We start from the raw sequence: 18,608 nt of genomic DNA on the forward strand, positions 1-18,608 counted from the left end.
GGTAAGGGGGCTTCCCTGGTGGCGCAGTGGTTGAGAGTCCGCCTGCCGATGCAGGGGACACGGGTTCGTGCCCCGGTCCGGGAAGATCCCACATGCCGCGGAGCGGCTAGGCCCGTGAGCCATGGCCGCTGGGCCTGCGCGTCCGGAGCCTGTGCTCCGCGACGGGAGAGGCCACAACAGTGAGAGGCCCGCGTACCGCAAAAAAAAAAAAAAAAAAAAAAAAAAACTAGGTAAGGGAGCATTCGTAATAACGCATCACCAGATAGATAGCTATGTTAAAGAACTAGGGAAAAAAAGAGAATGTCCCTAGAAAACATTTCAAAACATTTCCAAGTAAGGATAATATATATCCAAAACTTTTCCACTAATTTGTCTTTTTTTTCTTATATTATTGGTAATTTAGTGATTCCACTTTCAAAACAAAAACGAAACAAGAATTAAGCAGAGCGGAGCTTCTCTGCTATGTGATATGCCCCAACTTCTATGCTTACTTATTACACACAAACTTTTTTCCATAAAAATGAAGACTCTATTTAATGAAAATAAACACTTTCCAAAAAGAAAACAGTAATAAAGCTCCAAAGAAAACAATCTGCAGGGTACAGTGTTATCTTACAAGTAAAGACACTCTAGTAGGAAAGAGAACACCTAGTGCTCAGATCTTGGCCTCTAATACCACTCCCCGCAAAGGAAACAAGAGTCTAGAAAATGGGTGATTCCAGAGCTGGAGCAAGGGAGATTCAAGATGATTCTATTTTATTGCGCCAGAAAATAGAAAGTGCTCAAAAGAACAATGGGAGGCATGTCAGGACACAGAAGCCAGTTTGAAGGGACTCCCACTGTCCAAATCTGGGACTATTTGAACACCAAAATAATTAAGTATAGTAATAAGTTATAAACTACTGAAAAAAACAGTAGAGTTTATACCAATAATTAATAAACAAATAAATAATATAGGAGAACGAGAGCATTTGCCTATAGTAGAGTGCCAAGTGGTAAATGTGAACAGAGCATCAGAGTTGCGAAATTATCATTCTGCAATCATAATAGTAAAGACTGGATAAGACAAGAACCATCAATGAATGCAGGAAATTTCACAAGAAGTTGATGAGGAACAGCGTATTTGCATTGTCTGAAAGTTGGTTAGTTACAAAGGGAACTATAATTATACAGTAGATTACACATTGGGAAAACCAGGCAACATCTTGACTGTTAACGAAAATGAACAATGCCAATAAAGGAAAGATGGACAAAATGTGTCTCCGGATGTGATACCCTGAGAATACATCACCTATGCAGTATTCTGGCCAAGAATGCATAACCTGAATCATTTAATCATGCGAACACATCAGACAAATCCAAAATGAGGAATGTTCTACTACCAAAAAAAAAAAAAAGAAAGAAAGAAAAAAAGAAACAGTTACATTCTTCAAAAATATCAATGTCATAGAAAACAAAGAAAAGCTATGGAAATGTTCCAGATTAAAGCTAAAATGACATAACAAAAAAAAGTACCTGACTGGATCCTACACTGGAGGGGAAAAATACATTAGTGGATATTACTGGGTCAAGTGACAAAATTGGAATATGAGGGCTTCCCTGGTGGCGCAGTGGTTGAGAGACCGCCTGCTGATGCAGGGGACACGGGTTCGTGCCCCGGTCCGGGAAGATCCCACATGCCGCGGAGCGGCTGGGCCCGTGAGCTATGGCTGCTGAGCCTGCGTTTCCGGAGCCTGTGTTCCACAACGGGAGAGGCCACAACAGTGAGAGGCCCACGTACCGCCAAAAAAAAAAAAAAAAAAAAAAAAAAATTGGAATATGAATGGAAAATTAGATGAAAAGTGTTATATCAAAGTTAAATTTACTAAAGTCAATAACTATTCTGGTTATATAAGAGAATGTCTCTATTAGGAAATACTAAAGTATTTAGGGACAAAGGGACATGATGTATGTAACTTATACTCAAATGATTTAAAAACTTATGAGTGTGAAAATATATACAGAGAGAGCATGCTAGCACACACACACTTGAGTGAGCACGCAAAATGATTAACAAATGGGATAAAATGTTAACAACAGGTAATTCTAGGCAAAGGATATAGAAATGTTCTTATACTATTTTTAATTTTGTAACCTTTCTGAAATTTTGAAGTTTTTTCCAAATAAGTTTTTAAAACATTGTTTTCTTACCAAGTCAACACTAAGTATAATATATTTTCACAATAAATAAATATAGTAGTGAAACAGAGTCTTAGGAATATATCCTATACTTCAACTGAGACTCTACGATGTCACTGATACTAAAATGTAAAGGCTGACATGATCATCAATACACATTTATGTGACAAAGGGTGGATCTGTGGAGAATGGAGCCCACTTTGCCCTACAGGAACTTAACAGAAGCTAAAAGGGCTACATGGAGTTGGTTTCCAAGTGCTCTCAGCATTATTACAATTACATAGCACGACTCTCTACAGGCCTCTCTCCCCAGTCCCAGGAATCAGCCTGGGATACCTCAGTCATTAGAGTTCTGCTCTTGTTTTATTTTGCACATGTCTGAGTAGGGCAGGACTTGTTTGATCTTTGTAACCACATCATCAAGCACCATTCCTGGCATAGAAAAGTACTCAATAAATACTTAACCACTGAAAAGTCAGACTCCTATTTACTCAAGACTGACGCTATAACAGCTGCAGTTCCTTGACCACAAAATATAGCTCTCTTGTCTGATTCTGAAGGAAATCGGAGATCAAGATAAAAAATAAATATTTATAAGAAGCTGAAAACCTGCTGAACAAAACTATCAAAACTTTGGAAATAGAAGCCAAATAGAACAAAAACCCTGGCTATAAATATTAGAAATTATAGATATTCAACTATTTTGTACCCTAAAGGCACCAATGAAACAGTGTGGCAAGAATGTACTCTTTGGACAACATGTCACTGTTTCCCTATTTAATCTTCTAAAGAAGCTGAAACTCTTCAAAGAATCAACTGAAAGTTTGACTGGACAGTGGTGCAATAGGGTATGTTCCAACAGAACGGGGAGGGGTAGGGAATATGCAATCAGGACAACTGGTCTGAACACTACCTGCTTCTTTCAAATACTCATATTAACCTTCAATACCTGTCATATCAGAAAGCTGGCCAGGGACTTCCAGCCAGTGGCACAGTGGTTAAGAATCTGCCTACCAGTGCAAGGGATATGGGTTCAATCCCTGGTCCGGGAAAATCCCACATACTGCAGAGCAACTAAGCCCATGTGCCACAACTACTGAGCCTGCGCTCTAGAGCCCGCAAGCCACAACTATTGAGCCCGTGCACCTAGAGCCTGTGCTCCAAAACAAGAGAAGCCACTGCAATGAAAAGCCCACGCACCGCAACGAAAAGTAGCCCCCACTCACCACAACTAGAGGAGCCCGTGCACAGCAACAGAGACCCAATGCAGCCAAAAATAAATTAATAAATTTAAAAAAAAAAAGAAAGCTGGTCAACGTTAATCAACAAAATTTAAGCAGCTATTAAAACTGGACAAATTGGCATATACGTAAGCATTGTGTAATTTAGATATGTTTTCCAGAATTTTTTTAAGAGAAGCGAAGGCAAGATAAATTTGTGTTAAAGAAATCTCTGACCTTTCACATTATTTCCTGACAAAGGTCAGAATCTTCAGTGCACGTCTTAGCATAAACCTCTAATGCAGTCAGGTTTGTATATAAAATAAATAAGAGTTTCTGGATTTTTAGAGAAACTTTTTTCTAAACTGAGTCACCTAGGATGAGATTCTTGAAGTGGGATGAATAAAGGTAAACAACTAGTCTAATACTCACAAGCTTCCCATCCACTCTTTCTTCTCAGTCCCCAGTGGAGGGGCCTGGCTTTCCATCCTTACTGAGGCTCTGTGAAGTCAATCTGGGGCCCACAAATGGGGCCTGCCTCTGCTGGGGCGCAGACCTGAGAAGAGGCGTACCACTGTCAGGTCTGTCAGTGGCTCCTGTGATGGAAACTATCTTTTGGCATTCATCATATTACAATAGGGACACAGATCAGTGATGAAAGGTACCTAATTCCCTTTCTCTGTTCACAGTTCAGCGTATTTCTAAACTGTGCATGGCTGTTTGTGAATGAAGAATCCATACAGCTTTAATGTAAAACTAATTACTAAATACATCTAGTTTACAAATAATACCCTAGCCCATAGGTTTCCATTCTCGGACACCTAAAATTCATCAACAAATAAGCAATTCTATCAAACTAGACAAGGCAGTTTTAGATTTGTGTCTGGACAATGATGAGAGCACGTCTCCTGTCACAAAAGATCAATGCGTGATTTTCTACTGCCCAGAGTACGGATTAAAGCACTGGAATAAGGAGCTGCAGGGCAGACAGAAAATGTACCTGCCACTGCTTCAAAATTTGTAGGGCTTAAATTCTGCAATCAAATATGTGGAAAATAACTTATAGCATATAGAGATCAGATTTCTCCTTCCTCCTTTTATAAAGAAATACACTGAAGATGTGTGCAAATTATTCATGGATGATTTTAAATTCTGTCAAATCTAACATATATCTGAACATTACATGAGCCTAAAATTATTTTCAGGATAGATTCCCCATTGACATTATCCAAATTGTATGTAACAAAAAGTATGCTCAAATAACATTCTTACAAATTAAAAGTAGGGGTCTTTTTGGGGGGTTGTTTTTTTTTTACCTTCCATAGTTCAATGGCCACAGGCTGATGTGGTGGACTGTCACAGTATATATCATCCACAGTTTTTTTCCAAAACTGCATTCTCATCAGTCCAATTGTTTTCTCAGAGACAGAGTCCTTAACCTGTAAATAGTGTTTAAAACTTTAATAAATGCACTGTTCACAGTCTCAAAAACCAGCATTGTAACTGCATAATCATATAATTCAGCCAAAAATTAAGTTTCTCTACATTTAATTTTTTCCTTGAAGTTATGTATCATTTAAATTATCATCATTATGAGTTTCCTAAGTAAAAGCTACAAATTATTTGGTGCTTATTCAAAAATATTTTCAAGGTCTGCATTCAAAAATAGGAGCAATTCTTCTAGAAAAAAATTGCAAGAAAAAACAAAGAGAGGGAGGGGGATCATTTCGTTTAAAAGAAATTTAAGAAAGAGATCAACCAGTCCCATGTAGACCTATTTGAATCCTAGTTTAAAGAGACAGAGACAACTAGGAAAATCTGAACACCAGACGTTTAATGATATTAAGAAATTATTGTTAAATTTTTAATATATAATAATGGTATTGTGGTTTTTTTTTAAGTGAGTTCTTTTAGAGATGCAAACTGAAATATCTGCAGATAGAAAAATTTGAGACTTACTTCAAAATAACCTGGAGGTGGAGATGAGGAGGGTGTGGAGTAAAGATGAGAAAACAAGATTGGCCATGAGTTAGTAACAGTTGGAGGTGGGTAATGAGGTATATGGGGGTTCATTATGCTTCTCTCTCTACATATGAATATACTTCATGTTGTATATGACTGAAGTTCTCCAAAACAAAGTTTTTCAATAATAAGTGGAAGAGAAGAAAAACAATTCTCACTGGGTTAGTGACAGTAAAAATATTTTTGAGTCTGAAGATAAACCTAGGAAATAGAACCAGAGGCTTTTTAGAGGAAGCAGAGAAGGAACTAATATTTATTTATCAAATGTCAACAAGTAGGGCTTCCCTGGTGGCACAGTGGTTGAGAGTCCGCCTGCCAATGCAGGGGACACAGGTTCATGCCCCGGTCTGGGAAGATCCCACGTGCCGCGAAACGGCTGGGCCCGTGCGCCATGGCCGCTGAGCCTGCGTGTCTGGAGCCTGTACTCCGCAACGGGAGAGGCCACAACAGTGAGAGGTCCGCGTACCGCAAAAAAAAAAAAAATGTCAACAAGTACCAGGTACTGTACCAGAGGTTATCTGATCACAATCCTCACAACAAACTCACAGGGTCCTTACAAATACACCCATTTTACAAACACAGAAATTATGGCTCAAAAAGGTAGAAGTTTATCCCATGCTCTGCATACTCACAGCTCTTATAATGGAACCAGAAGGATATGTAAAAGATTGTGGGAGAGGGGAGGGGTTGACTACAAAGGGACACATAAGGGTTGATGGAATTCCTCTGTATCATGACTCTAGTGGTAAATACGTGACTCGAAGCAGTTCTCAAAACCTAGGACTGTACATCACAAAAAGTGAACTTTACTGTGGTGCATTTAAATAAACTCATTTATTTATTCACTAAGTAACTTTTTAAAAGAAGATTATTAGACTCTCTCCCTCACTTACTACTGATTAAGAATGGCACTGGGTCAAGCAAGAATCACCAATGCATGCTAAATCTAGGAGGTACATTTTTTATTTTTAATTGAGCTATAATTGACATATAACAGTATCTTAGTTTCAAGTGTACAACATGATTTGTATACGTATGTATATATTGTGAAATGATCACCATAGGTCTAGTTACTATCTATCACCACACATAATTAGGAATTTGTGTATGTTGAGAACTTTCAAGATCTACTCTATTAGCAACTTTCAAACACATAATACAGTATTAGCTGTACATTACATTCCCATGACTTATTTACTTATAACAGGAAGTTTCTACCTTTTGACCACCCTCACCCATTTCACCCATCTCCCACCCACTGCCTCTGACAACCAGCAATCTGTTCTCTGTATCTATGAGTTTGGGGTTTTTTTTGTTTTGCTTTTGTTTTTGTTTTAGATTCCACATATACGTGAGATGATATGGTATTTGCCTTTCTCTAACTTATTTCACTTAGCATAAAGCCCTCAAGGTCCATCTGTGTTGTCACAAATGGCAAGATTTCCTTCTTTTTTTATGTCTAAGTGATATTCCATTGTGTAGATATACCACATCTTTATCCAGTCATCCACCAATGGACACTCAGGTGGCTTCCATGTCTTGGCTATCGTAAATAATGTTGCAATGAACAAGGGGGTGCATGTATCTTTTCAAGTTAATATTTTCATTTCCTTTGTATAAATACCCAGAAATGAAATTACTGGATTATATGGTAGCTCTAGTTTTAGTTTTTTGAGGCACCTCCATGCTGTTTTCCACAGTGGCTGCACCTGTTTACACTTCCACCAACAGTGCACAAGGGCTCCCTTTTCTCCACACACTCTACAACACTTGTTATTTCTTGTCTCTTTGATAACAGCTATCCTAATAGGTGTGAGGGGATATGTCATTGTGGTTCTGATTTGCACTTCTCTGATATTAGTGATGCTGAGCACATTTTCATATACCTATTTGCCATATGTGAGGTAAATTTTGATGAGGACCATGGTCTTAAAATGTTTCCTTATATTTAACAAGGAAAAAAATGTTAACATCTTGACTAGTGACCAAAATTGGTATTGCCAGTAAGAGGCATACAGACATGTAATGCCTCCTTGTGATTCCCTGAGAAGGACATATACCATTTAGGTAGTTAAGCATTAGACTAGATATATATAAATATAATCATGACAAAAAATAAACTCCAAATGAGAAATACTCAATTTTTGAAAAGGAACAATATTGTTTTTAAAATGTCAATGTAATAGAAGACAAAGAAAGGCTGTGGAAATGTTCCAGATTAAAGGAGGCCAAAGAGACATGAAAACTAAATGCAATACATTATCCTAGATTGGATCCTGTACAGAAGGGTTAAAAAATGCCATAAAGGACATCACTGAAATCATCTGACAAAAGTGGAAACCAGAAGGTAGATTAAATAAATGTACTGTATCAATCTCAAATTTACTCAAACTGATAACTGTTATGTAAGAGAATATTCTTATGGTAATGAAATACAGTTCAAGTTTACAGGGATAAGGGCCATGGTGTAGTCAAGTTACTGTAAAATGATTCATAAGAAAACCAGTGCGTGTATGTGTGTGCATATTTGTGTGTGTGTGTGTGTGTGTGTGTGTGTGTGTGTGTGTGTGTGTGTGTGTGTGTGTACCCAGAGAGAGAGGGAGAGAGAGAGGGAGAAGGGGAGAGGGGCACAATATGATAAAGCAAATAGGGCAAAATATTAACAAAAGGGTATATGGGTATTTGTACTATTCTTACTTTGGTGTGTGTGAAATTATTTCCAAATAAAAAGTTGGGGTTTTTTTTTTTTTTTTTTATGGTCTTGGTGCTGGGTGGGTCTCTTAGCAATGCTTAGTGTTCAGATCCCATGGCATATGGTCTATTCTCAATACAGCATCAAGAGTAATCCTTTAAAGAAGATGTGGCGTATATATATATATACACACACACATACACACACACACACACACACACACACACACACACAGTGGAATATTACTCAGCCATAAAAAAGAATGAAACAATGCCATTTGCAGCTATAAGGATGGACCTAGAGATAATCATACTAAATAGAGTAAGTCAGAAGAAAAGACAACTACTACTTACCAAAGTGATATCATTTATTTGTGGAATCTAAAGTATGACACAAATGAACTTATCTATGAAACAGAAACAAACTCACAGACATAGAGAACAGACTTGTGGTTGCCAAGAGGGAGGGATGGATTGGGAGTTTGGGACTAGCAGATGCAAATTATTATATACAGAATGGATAAACAACAAGGTCCTACTGTATAGCACAGGGAACTGTATTCAGTATCTTGTAATAAACCATAACAGAAAAGAAAAAATAAATACATTTTTAAAAAAGAGTTAATCCCTTTAGGAGGGAGATCAAGAAGGCAGAGTAGGAGGACACTGAGCCCACCTGCCCCCATGAACACATCAAAAATACATCTACATCACTGAAAACAACCTGGAAACTGGCAAAAAGGCTCTTCTACAACCAAGGCTGTGAAGAAGGATGCACATGGAGTCGGGGAGGAAGGGAGGAAGAGAAGGACCCAGGCCCTTAGCAGGGGACACAGAAAAGGAGGGGGATATCACACACAGGCTCAGGGAACCACCCTGGGAAGCAAGGGGTTTGAGCCACACACCAGGCACCCCAGCCCAAGGGTCTGACACCGGTAACACAATTACCCTTAGCTGGTTTGAAAACCAGTGGGACTTACTGGAGGGCTGTAAGAAACCAAGACTCTGCTTGTGAAGAGTATGCACACACTTACTTATTCCCGGGAATAGCATGGAGGCTGCAGACTGAAAACTGCCTGCGGCTCTGACCAGCTGCCTGCTCCAGCCTCTCCTGCTCCAGCACTGCTCTCCACTAGGGCGAAGCCTGTCATTGCTAAGGAGAGTACACACACTTAAAGAAAAGGAAGCCAGCTTGGACCTGACTCTGCCTCTGAATAGCGTGAAGGCAGCCATTAACAGCACGCACATCAGGCTGCAGGCTGAAAACTGCCTGGGGCTCTGACTGGCTTCCCAGACCATTCCAGCATGCACCCCAGCCCACACCAGGCGCCTGCTCCAGCCCCTCTTGCTCTCGACTAGGGCTGAGGTGCCATTGCTAGAGGAGTGCACACACTTAGAAGGATGGGAGGTTCAGACCAACCCTCAGGGCTTGTGCTCCAGCACCTTGGGCGCCAGACCCCACCCAGACAGGATGGTGACTGCCACTGGAAGAGCAAAGGAAAAGCCCCAGCTCACACCTGGCTCTGGCTATAGCCCCTTCATCTATAGCCCTACCTCTCACCAAAGTGGTAGCTGCCAGCACACCCCAGGAGAAGACATGACCTATGCTCACTTCAGATCCAGCCCTCCCACCAAAGTAACTGGGCAAGCAGACTGCATAGGGGCAGTCCCACCCAAGGACACCCCTTCAAGATTGGGACAGGTAACCAATCTTATCACCCAACTCATAGAGACAGAGCAAGTTAAACAATATGAGAAAACAAAGGAATATGTTTCAAATGCAAGAACAAGGAAAAAACCCTGAAAAAAACCCTAATGAAACAGACATAAATAATTTACCACATAAAGTATTCAAAGCAATAGTAAAAAGAATGCTAACTAAATTTGGGAAAAGAATGAATGACCACACTGAGAATTTTAACAAGGAACTAGAAAATATTAAAAAGAACCAGTCAGAGATGAAAAATACAATAAATGAAATGAAAAATGCACTAGAAGGAATGAACAGCAGACTAGGTGATAGAGAAGAACACATAAGTGATCTGGAAGAAAGAATAATGGAAATCACCCAATCAGAACAGCAAAAAAGAAAAACAAATTTTAAAAAATGACGATAGTTTAAGGGACCTCTGAGCCAACATCAAGTGTACTAACATTCACATTATAAGGATTCCAGAAGAAGAGAGTGAGAAAGGGGTAGAAAATGTATTTGATGAAATTATGGCTGAAAACTTCTTGAAGCTGAAGAAGGAAACAGATTTCCAGGTACAGGAAGCACAGAGTCCCAAGCAAGATGAACACAAAGAGACCCACACCAGGACACATCATAATTAAAACGGCAAAAGTTAAAGAGAATCTTAGAGGCAGCAAGAGAAAAATAAAAAAAGAGAGAGAGAGAAAAGCAGAAAAACATACAAGGGAATCCCCCTAAGGCTATCAGCTGATTTTTCTGCAGACGCTTTGCAGGCCATAAGGGAGTGAGTGGCATGATATACTTAAACAGCTGAAAGGAAAAAACCTACAACCTAGGATACTCTACCCAGGAAGGTTATCTTTCAGAACTGAAAGAGAGATAAAGAACTTCTTGGATAAGGAAAAAACTAAAAGATTATCAGTACTAAACCAACCTTACAAGAAGTATTAAATGGTCTTAAGTGGAAAAGAAAAGGCTACAAGAAGTAAGAATTTATAGGTGAAAAAAAAAATCCCACTAATAAAGACAAATCATATAGAAAAGGCTGTGGATCAACCACTTAAATATTAAAGCCAGTATGCAGATTATAAAACAAAAAGAAACTGTAAAAGCAACCATAACTATAATAAACAGTAAAGAGACAGACATGAAGATGTAAAATATGACATAAAAAACACAAAATATGAGGCAGGGGAGTAAAAAACGTAGATCTTTTAGAATGCGTTTTAACTTAAAAGACGATCAGTTTAAGTCACGTAGATATAATTATTGGTCAACATATATGAACCCCATGGTAACCACAAATCAAAAACGTATAAGAGGGCTTCCCTGGTGGCTCAGTGGTTGAGAGTCCGCCTGCCGATGCAGGGGGCACGGGTTCATGCCCCGGTCTGGGAAGATCCCACGTGCCGCAGAGCGGCTGGGCCTGTGAGCCATGGCCACTGAGCCTGCGCGTCCGGAGCCTGTGCTCCACAACGGGAGAGGCCACAACAGTGAGAGGCCCGCGTACCACACACACAAAAAAAACAACAACAAAAACCCTACAATAGATACACGAAAACCAGTAAGAAACGAACCCAAGCATACTACAAAAGAAAATCATATAACCACAATGGAAGAAACAAAATGAAGAAGAAATTAACAGAGAAGAACTACAAAAACAATTGGAAAACAAGTAATAAAATGGCAATAAGTACATACCTATCACTAATTACTTTAAATGTCAGTGGACTACAATTACTTTAAATGTCAAAAGACACAGGGTGGCTGATTGGATTAAAAAAACAAGACCCTTCAACATGCTGCCTATAACAGACTCACTTCAGGGATAAAGACGCACACAGAGTGAAAGTGAGGGAATGGAAAAAGATATTTCATGCAAACAGAAACGACCAGAAATCAGGAGTAGCAATACGCATATCAGACAAAATAGACTTTAAAACAAAGGCTATAACAAAAGAAAAAGAAGAGCATTGTATAATGATAAAGGAACCAATACAGCAAGAGGATATAACATTCATTATCATATGTGCATGTAATATAGGAACATCTAAATACATAAAGCAAATATCAACAGACATAAAGTGAGAAATTGACAAACACAAAGTAATAGTAGAAGACTTTAACACCCCATTTACATCAAAGGACAGACAATCCAGAAAGAAAATCAATGAGTAAACAATGGTCTTAAATGACACATTAGACCAGTTAGAATTAATAGATATCTATAAGACATTCCATACAAAAACAGAATACAAATTCTTTTCAAGTGCACATGGAACATTCTCTAGGACAGATCACATGCTCGGCCACAAAACAAGTCTGAAAAAATTTAAGAGGATAGAAATTATATCAAGCATCTTTTCTGACCACAGTAGTATGAAACTAGAGATCTATCACAGGAAGAAAAATGGGAAAAACACTAACACATGAAGACTAAAAAACCAATGGGTCAATGAAGAAATCAAAGAGGAAATCAGAAAATACCTCAGGACAAATGAAAATAAAAGCACAACTTTCCAAAATCTATAGGACACACAGCAAAGAAGTTCTAAGAGGAAAGTTTATAGTGATACAGGCCCATCTCAAGAAACAAGAAAAATCTCAAATAAACAACCTAACGTACCATCTAAAGGAATTAGAAAAAGAAGAACAAACAAAGCCCAAAGTCAGCAGAAGGAAAGAAATAATAAAGATCAGAGCAGAAACAAATAAAATAGAGACCAGGAAAAAAAAAGAAAAAAGTTCAATGAAACCAAGAGCTGGTTTTTTGAAAAGATAAACAAAATTGATAAGCCCTTAGTCAAGCTCATTAAGAAAAAGAGAGAGATCCCAAATAAACAAAGTAGGAAATAAAAGGGAAGAAATTACAACTGATATCACAGACACAAAAAAAATCAGAAGGGAAAACTACAAACAGTTATATGCCAATAAATTGGACAATCTAGAAGAAATGGATAAATTCCTAGAAACTACAATCTTCTGAAACTAGACCAAAAGAAATAGATAATCTGAACAGACAGATCACTAGTAATGAAATTGAATCAGTAACCAAAAAACTCCCAGCAAATCAAAGTCCAGGACTGGAGAGCTTCACAGGGGAATTAAACCAAATACACAAAGAGGAACTAATACCTATCCTTCTCAAACTACTCCAAAGTACTGAAGAAGAGGGAAGATTCCCAATTATGAGGCCACCATTACCCTGATACCAAAACTAGACAAAGACACTACAGAAAAAGAAAATTATAGGCCAATATATCTAATGAATGTAGATGTAAAAATCTTCAACAAAATATTAGCAAACCAAATTCAACAATATGTAAAAAGAATCATACACCATGGCCAAGTGGGATTTACTAAAATGATGAAAGGATGGTTCAATATCCACAAATCAATTAATGTGATACACCATATTAATAAAACAAAGGATAAAAATCACATGATTATCTCAATAGACTCAGAAAAAAACATCTGACAAAATTCAACATTCATGCATTCATGATAAAAACGCTCATCAAAGTTGGTATAGAGGAAACATCTCAACATAATAAAGGCCAATTATGACAACCCCATAGCTAACATCATACTCAATGGTGAGAAGTTTCTTCTCTAAAATCAGGAACAAGACAAGGATACCCACTCTCACCACTTCTATTTAATATGGTATTGAAAGTCCTAGTCACAGCAATTAGACAAGAAAAAGAAATAAAAGGCATCCAAATTGGAAGGTAAGAAGTAAAACTATCACTATTTGCAGATGACATGATACTAAAGAAAGAAAATCCTAAAGTCTCCACCAAAAAGCTATTAGAATTAAGAAATGAAGTCAGTAAAGTTACAGGATCTAAAATTAATCTACAGAAATTTTTTTGTCTTTCTAATACACCAATAATGAACTATAGGAAAGAAAAAGCAAAAAAAATTCCATTTAAAATCACATCAGAACGAATAAAATCATAGGAATAAATTTAACCAAGGAGGTGAGAGACCTATACTCTGAAAACTAAAAATTACTGATGAAGAAAACTGAAGATAATACAAAGAAATGGAAAGATATCCCATGTCCATGGATTGGAAGAATTAATATTGTTAAAATGTCAATACTACCCAAAGCAATGTACAGATTTAATGTAATCCCTATAAAAATACCCATGACATTTTTCACAGAACTAGAACACATAATCCTAAAATTTATATGGAACCACAAAGACCCTGAACAGCTGAAGCAATCTTGATAAAAAAGCATAAAGCTGGAGATACCACATGCCTTGATTTCAGACTATACTACAAAGGTACAGTGATCAAAACAGTATGGTGCTGGCATTAAAACAGACACATAGATCAATGGAACAGAATAGAGAGCCCAGAAATAAACCCATGTATTTATGGTCAATTAATCTTTGACAAAAGAGGCAAAAATATACAATGGGGAAAGACAGTCCCTTCAATAAGTGGTACTGAGAAAACTGGACAGCTACATGTAAAAGAATGAAATTAGAACATTTTCTCATACTATATATGAAAATAAACTCAAAATGGATTAAAGACCTAAATGTAAGACTGGACACCATAAAACTCCTAGAAAATAGGCAGATCACCCTCTGACCTATGTCAGAGCAATATTTTTTTGGATCTTTCTCCTCAGGCAAAGAAAACAAAGGCAAAAATAAACAAATGGGACCTAATTAAACTTAAAAGCTTTTGCACAGCAAAAGAAACCATTAACAAAGTGGAAAGACCACCTACTGAATGGGAGAAAACATTTGCAAATATTTGCAAATGGTATGTCTGTTGAGGGGTTAATATCCAAAATATATAAACACCTCATACAACTCGATATTAAAAAAAACAAACAATTCAATTAAAAAATGGGCAGATGACCTGAATAGACACTTTTCCAAAGAAGATATACAGATGGTCAAGAGGTATATGCAAAAATGCTGAACATCACTAAGCATCAGGGAAATGCACATCAAAACCACAATGAGATATCACCTCACATCTGTCAGAATAGCTGTCATGGAAAAGACCACAAATTAAGAAATGTTGGCATGGATGTAGAGAAAAGGGAGCTCTAGTACACTGTTGGTGGGAATGTAAATTGGTGTAACCACTGTGAAAGCAGTATGGAGGTTCCTCAAAAAACTAAAAACTGAACTACCATATGATTCAGCAACTCCAATCCTGGATATATATCCAAATTAATCAAAAATAATGTACATTATCACTTGCATGTAGAATCTAAAAAATAACACGAATAAACATAAAACAACAAAAAAAGAGAAGCAGACTCACAGATATAGAGAACAAAGTAGTGGCTACCAGTGGGAAGAGGGATGAGGGGAGAGACAAGATAGGGATAAGGGATTAAGAAGTACAAACTACTATGTATAAAATAAATAAGATACAAGGATACACTGTACAGCACAGGGAATACAACCAATACTTTGTAATAATTTTAAATGGAGCATAATCTATCAAAAATATTGAACCATGGTTGTACACATGAAACTAGTATTGTAAATCAACTATACTTTAATAAAAAAAATTTTTTTAAGGGTAATCCTTTAGAAACATGACAAAGATGTGATGTCTTTCTCTGCTCAGAACCTTCCAATGGTTTTCCATCTCACTCAGAGTAAATGCCAAAGTGACTGAAGTGGTCTCCAAGACCTTACTTTTCTGTCCCAGATACCTCTAACCTAATCTCCTCCCACACTCTCCCTCCTTTCTTTGTTGTGCCACACTGGCCTTCTTGTCTTTGAATATGTCAGGCACACTTACATCTCAGGGCCTTTGCACTTGCTGCTCCTTCTGTCTAGAAGACTCTTCAGACACATATCTCACTCCCTTGCCTCCTTCAAATCTTTGCTAAAATGCCACCGTCTCAGTGAGGTTTTTCCTGATCACCCTACTTAAAACAGGAACCCCTGCTATACCTAGCCTTCCCTATCCTCCTTAATTTTTCTGTACAGTATTTACTTGTTCCTTGAATACAGGGACTTTGTATATTTTATTCAATGCTATAACCCAGTACCGAAAATAGTGCCTAGCATATTTTGGACAATACTTGTTGAATGAATGAATGAACAAGACTGTGTACAAAAAAGGAGTAAGACAGACAGCCATCAGGAGACGGAAGTGGCATCTTGTGCAGGGCAGTGGGACCAAGGGGAAGCCAGGTGGACACTGCCTGGAGTGGCACACAGGTGCAAGGCTACCTGCACAGTTGAATTTATTTAAATTAAAAAAAAAAAAGCAAGACATTCCTATAAGGTGACAGAGAATCAGGGAAAATGTGGAAGATTTATTTATTAAAAATGGAATTTTAATTATTTTACAGTTATAATGGAAGATCACATTGGGTACTATTTATCGTTAAATTGTGACTGACTTAAGATGCTGAAGTATAGTTTATACCTGAAAAAGGATGAAGTAAAAAAATATAGACCCATGACTTCTAGAAATACACCGAGGACAAACAGCCAGACTCTATTACTGTCTGCAGATTTATAGTGTTTAACCACAATTATGCCTCAGTACTATACTCACATCCTTTCATGTGCTCCTACTTCACGTCCTATCATATTCACCAGAGAGGCTGTGTCAAAACTTGTCATACTCTTGAAGACTCCAAACCCTCCCGTGCTCCCTCACTCTCAATAACCAACCTCTCCATTTCATTTACTGAGAAGATCAATGCAATTCTATCTCAACTCCCTCATTTACATTCTCCATTTCAATTTATCTTGTATCAGCACACATTCTTTCCAGTCTAAGAAAAAGAAGAGTCGCTCCTTTGTTTGTAATTCTTTAGAAAAGTTAGTATGATATAAGGTCTGGGTTTGCTATAATTGCTTCAATTTCCATTTCACTTTAAAGCTAAAAACTCAATTTAAAAAGTGCTTTGAAGAACTGCTATATACAAGTAAATTATGCAAATGTGTAAAGAATAAGCAGTAATATTCTGATTAACCTATTCAATTAACAAATGTGCAATGTTAACTGAATAGTTTTATAATATCCTTAAAAAAAGAAATTCCAGGATGGTCTTTCCAAAAACATTAAGTTCATTAGCTAGTTTTATTGTTGGAATTGAACTGTTAAGCAGGAGAAAGAAATCACCAGCAGAAACCTTAAACACATCTAACATACAAATTACTACTATATTTCTTTATTGTTCAGCATTAAACATATTACATCACTATTTTTACAAATAATTTTTAAGGTATTTTAATACCAGCCTGAGCCAGTTCCACATTGAAAGCTCTCAGTGCACAAGCAGAGCTTCTGGATTCTGCAGGGAGTAGCAGGGAGCATAAATAGCCTTCATAATCTCGTTTCCTATAATAAATAAGCAAAAAAAGATAATTACTTTTCACTTTCCAAACTGCACACAAAAAAATACTGACCAAAATGAACCGAAAACAAGGCTTCAATTCAAAATAGCCCCCAAGTTTCCTATATTTTATATCTGTTTCTCTACAATTATAAAACATTTATCTGCTTCCAATCCCAGACCAGTTAAAATGAATCATCAATCTCTATTAATTTATTTTGACTTATATAATATATATATATATATAATTTTAACTGTTTCAGAATCACTTTGGTTTTAGTAAGAATTCAAATGAGTTACAGATGTAGAAATCAAGAAAACAGTGCTAGCAAGTATTGGTATGAACTCACGGTTTTGAATGCATAGATAGATATATACATAAGACAAAGACAGAGAACAATATGGGGGGTGTGTGGGAGGGTGCGCCTGTGTGTATGCGCACACACTCACACTTACTTCTATTTCCCTACAGCATCTGCTGACAAAGCCTAGAAACAATGATATCTGCCCCCATACCTGCAGTATCAGTGAACACACCTTGATTTCTCCACTGAAAGAAACTAAGGCTCCTTGAAGGAATGACTGTCTCCAGGGCAGTGGAGGAAAATACCAAAGGAAAATACCAAATACCAAATTCTCCAGTGGAAGGAAAATACCAAATAAGCCTGAAACATCTTCTTGAGCAGAAAGTAAACAAATGTTCAAAGAATGGAGTGACTTGTTAAAAGGACAAAGAAATTGGCTTGATGAAGTTCTATTGGCCAAGTCTGGGACAATTTGAGCATCAAAAAAATAATGACAGTAAAAGATTGTAACAGGACCCCATGAGCTCATACCAATATAAATGAATTAATAAATGCAAAGAGAAGGGAAAATTTGACAACCAGTATAATGCCAACTGATAAACCTAGAAGACATGATTGAATTTTTAAAATCACCACTTGATAACTATCAAAGTAAAAACTGATTCAAGCAAATATCACTAAATGTCTGAAAATGTTAAACAGGTGAAAGTTTGATAGAAAAAGAATATTTACATAGTATTAAAGTATCTTCTCACAAAATAAATATTATTTGCTAACATTCTTATTAATTTACAAGGGAGAAACCTGAAAGACACTTGAGAACCAAGTAACAAAAAGTTCACTCCACAGTAATAGGATAAATCAACACCATGTGCTTTCTGACATGATACTGAGAAAAGAACAGCATAACTTCTGTAATATTCCTGCAAAAATTGTGTAAATCATGAGTAAACATTACATACACCCAAACTGAAAGTCTACAAAGTAGCCTGTCCTGTTCTCTTAAAAAAAAAAAAAAAAAAGTCAAGTTCATGAAAGATATGGACTGAGAAACTGTTCCAGATTGGAGAAGACTAAAGACACGTGACAACTAAATGTAGCACGTGATCCTGGATACACGGAAGACATAACAGACTAATTAGCAAAATGCCAATGGA

The 18,608-nt window shown here is 37.2% G+C and overlaps 1 protein-coding gene across 3 annotated transcripts in view; it reads right to left on the reverse strand.

The window, feature by feature from the left end:
• The window catches only part of NDUFAF6 (NADH:ubiquinone oxidoreductase complex assembly factor 6), a 39,415-nt gene that overhangs the window by 17,289 nt on the left and 3,518 nt on the right, over positions 1–18,608 (reverse strand). For 2 of the 3 annotated variants that reach the window (XM_079901996.1, XM_079901997.1), the window contains exons 2-3: positions 17,052–17,151; positions 4,715–4,837 (exon numbers count right to left, since the gene is read on the reverse strand). In XM_079901996.1, the coding sequence (XP_079758122.1) occupies positions 4,715–4,837; positions 17,052–17,151 (223 nt within the window). Of the gene's footprint in view, positions 1–4,714; positions 4,838–17,047; positions 17,152–18,608 lie in introns of all 3 variants that reach the window. The other variant, XM_079901998.1, reaches the window with a different exon arrangement.

This window comes from Stenella coeruleoalba, assembly GCF_951394435.1.
Source record: "Stenella coeruleoalba genome assembly, chromosome: 17".
NCBI classification, from domain to species: Eukaryota; Metazoa; Chordata; class Mammalia; order Artiodactyla; family Delphinidae; genus Stenella; species Stenella coeruleoalba.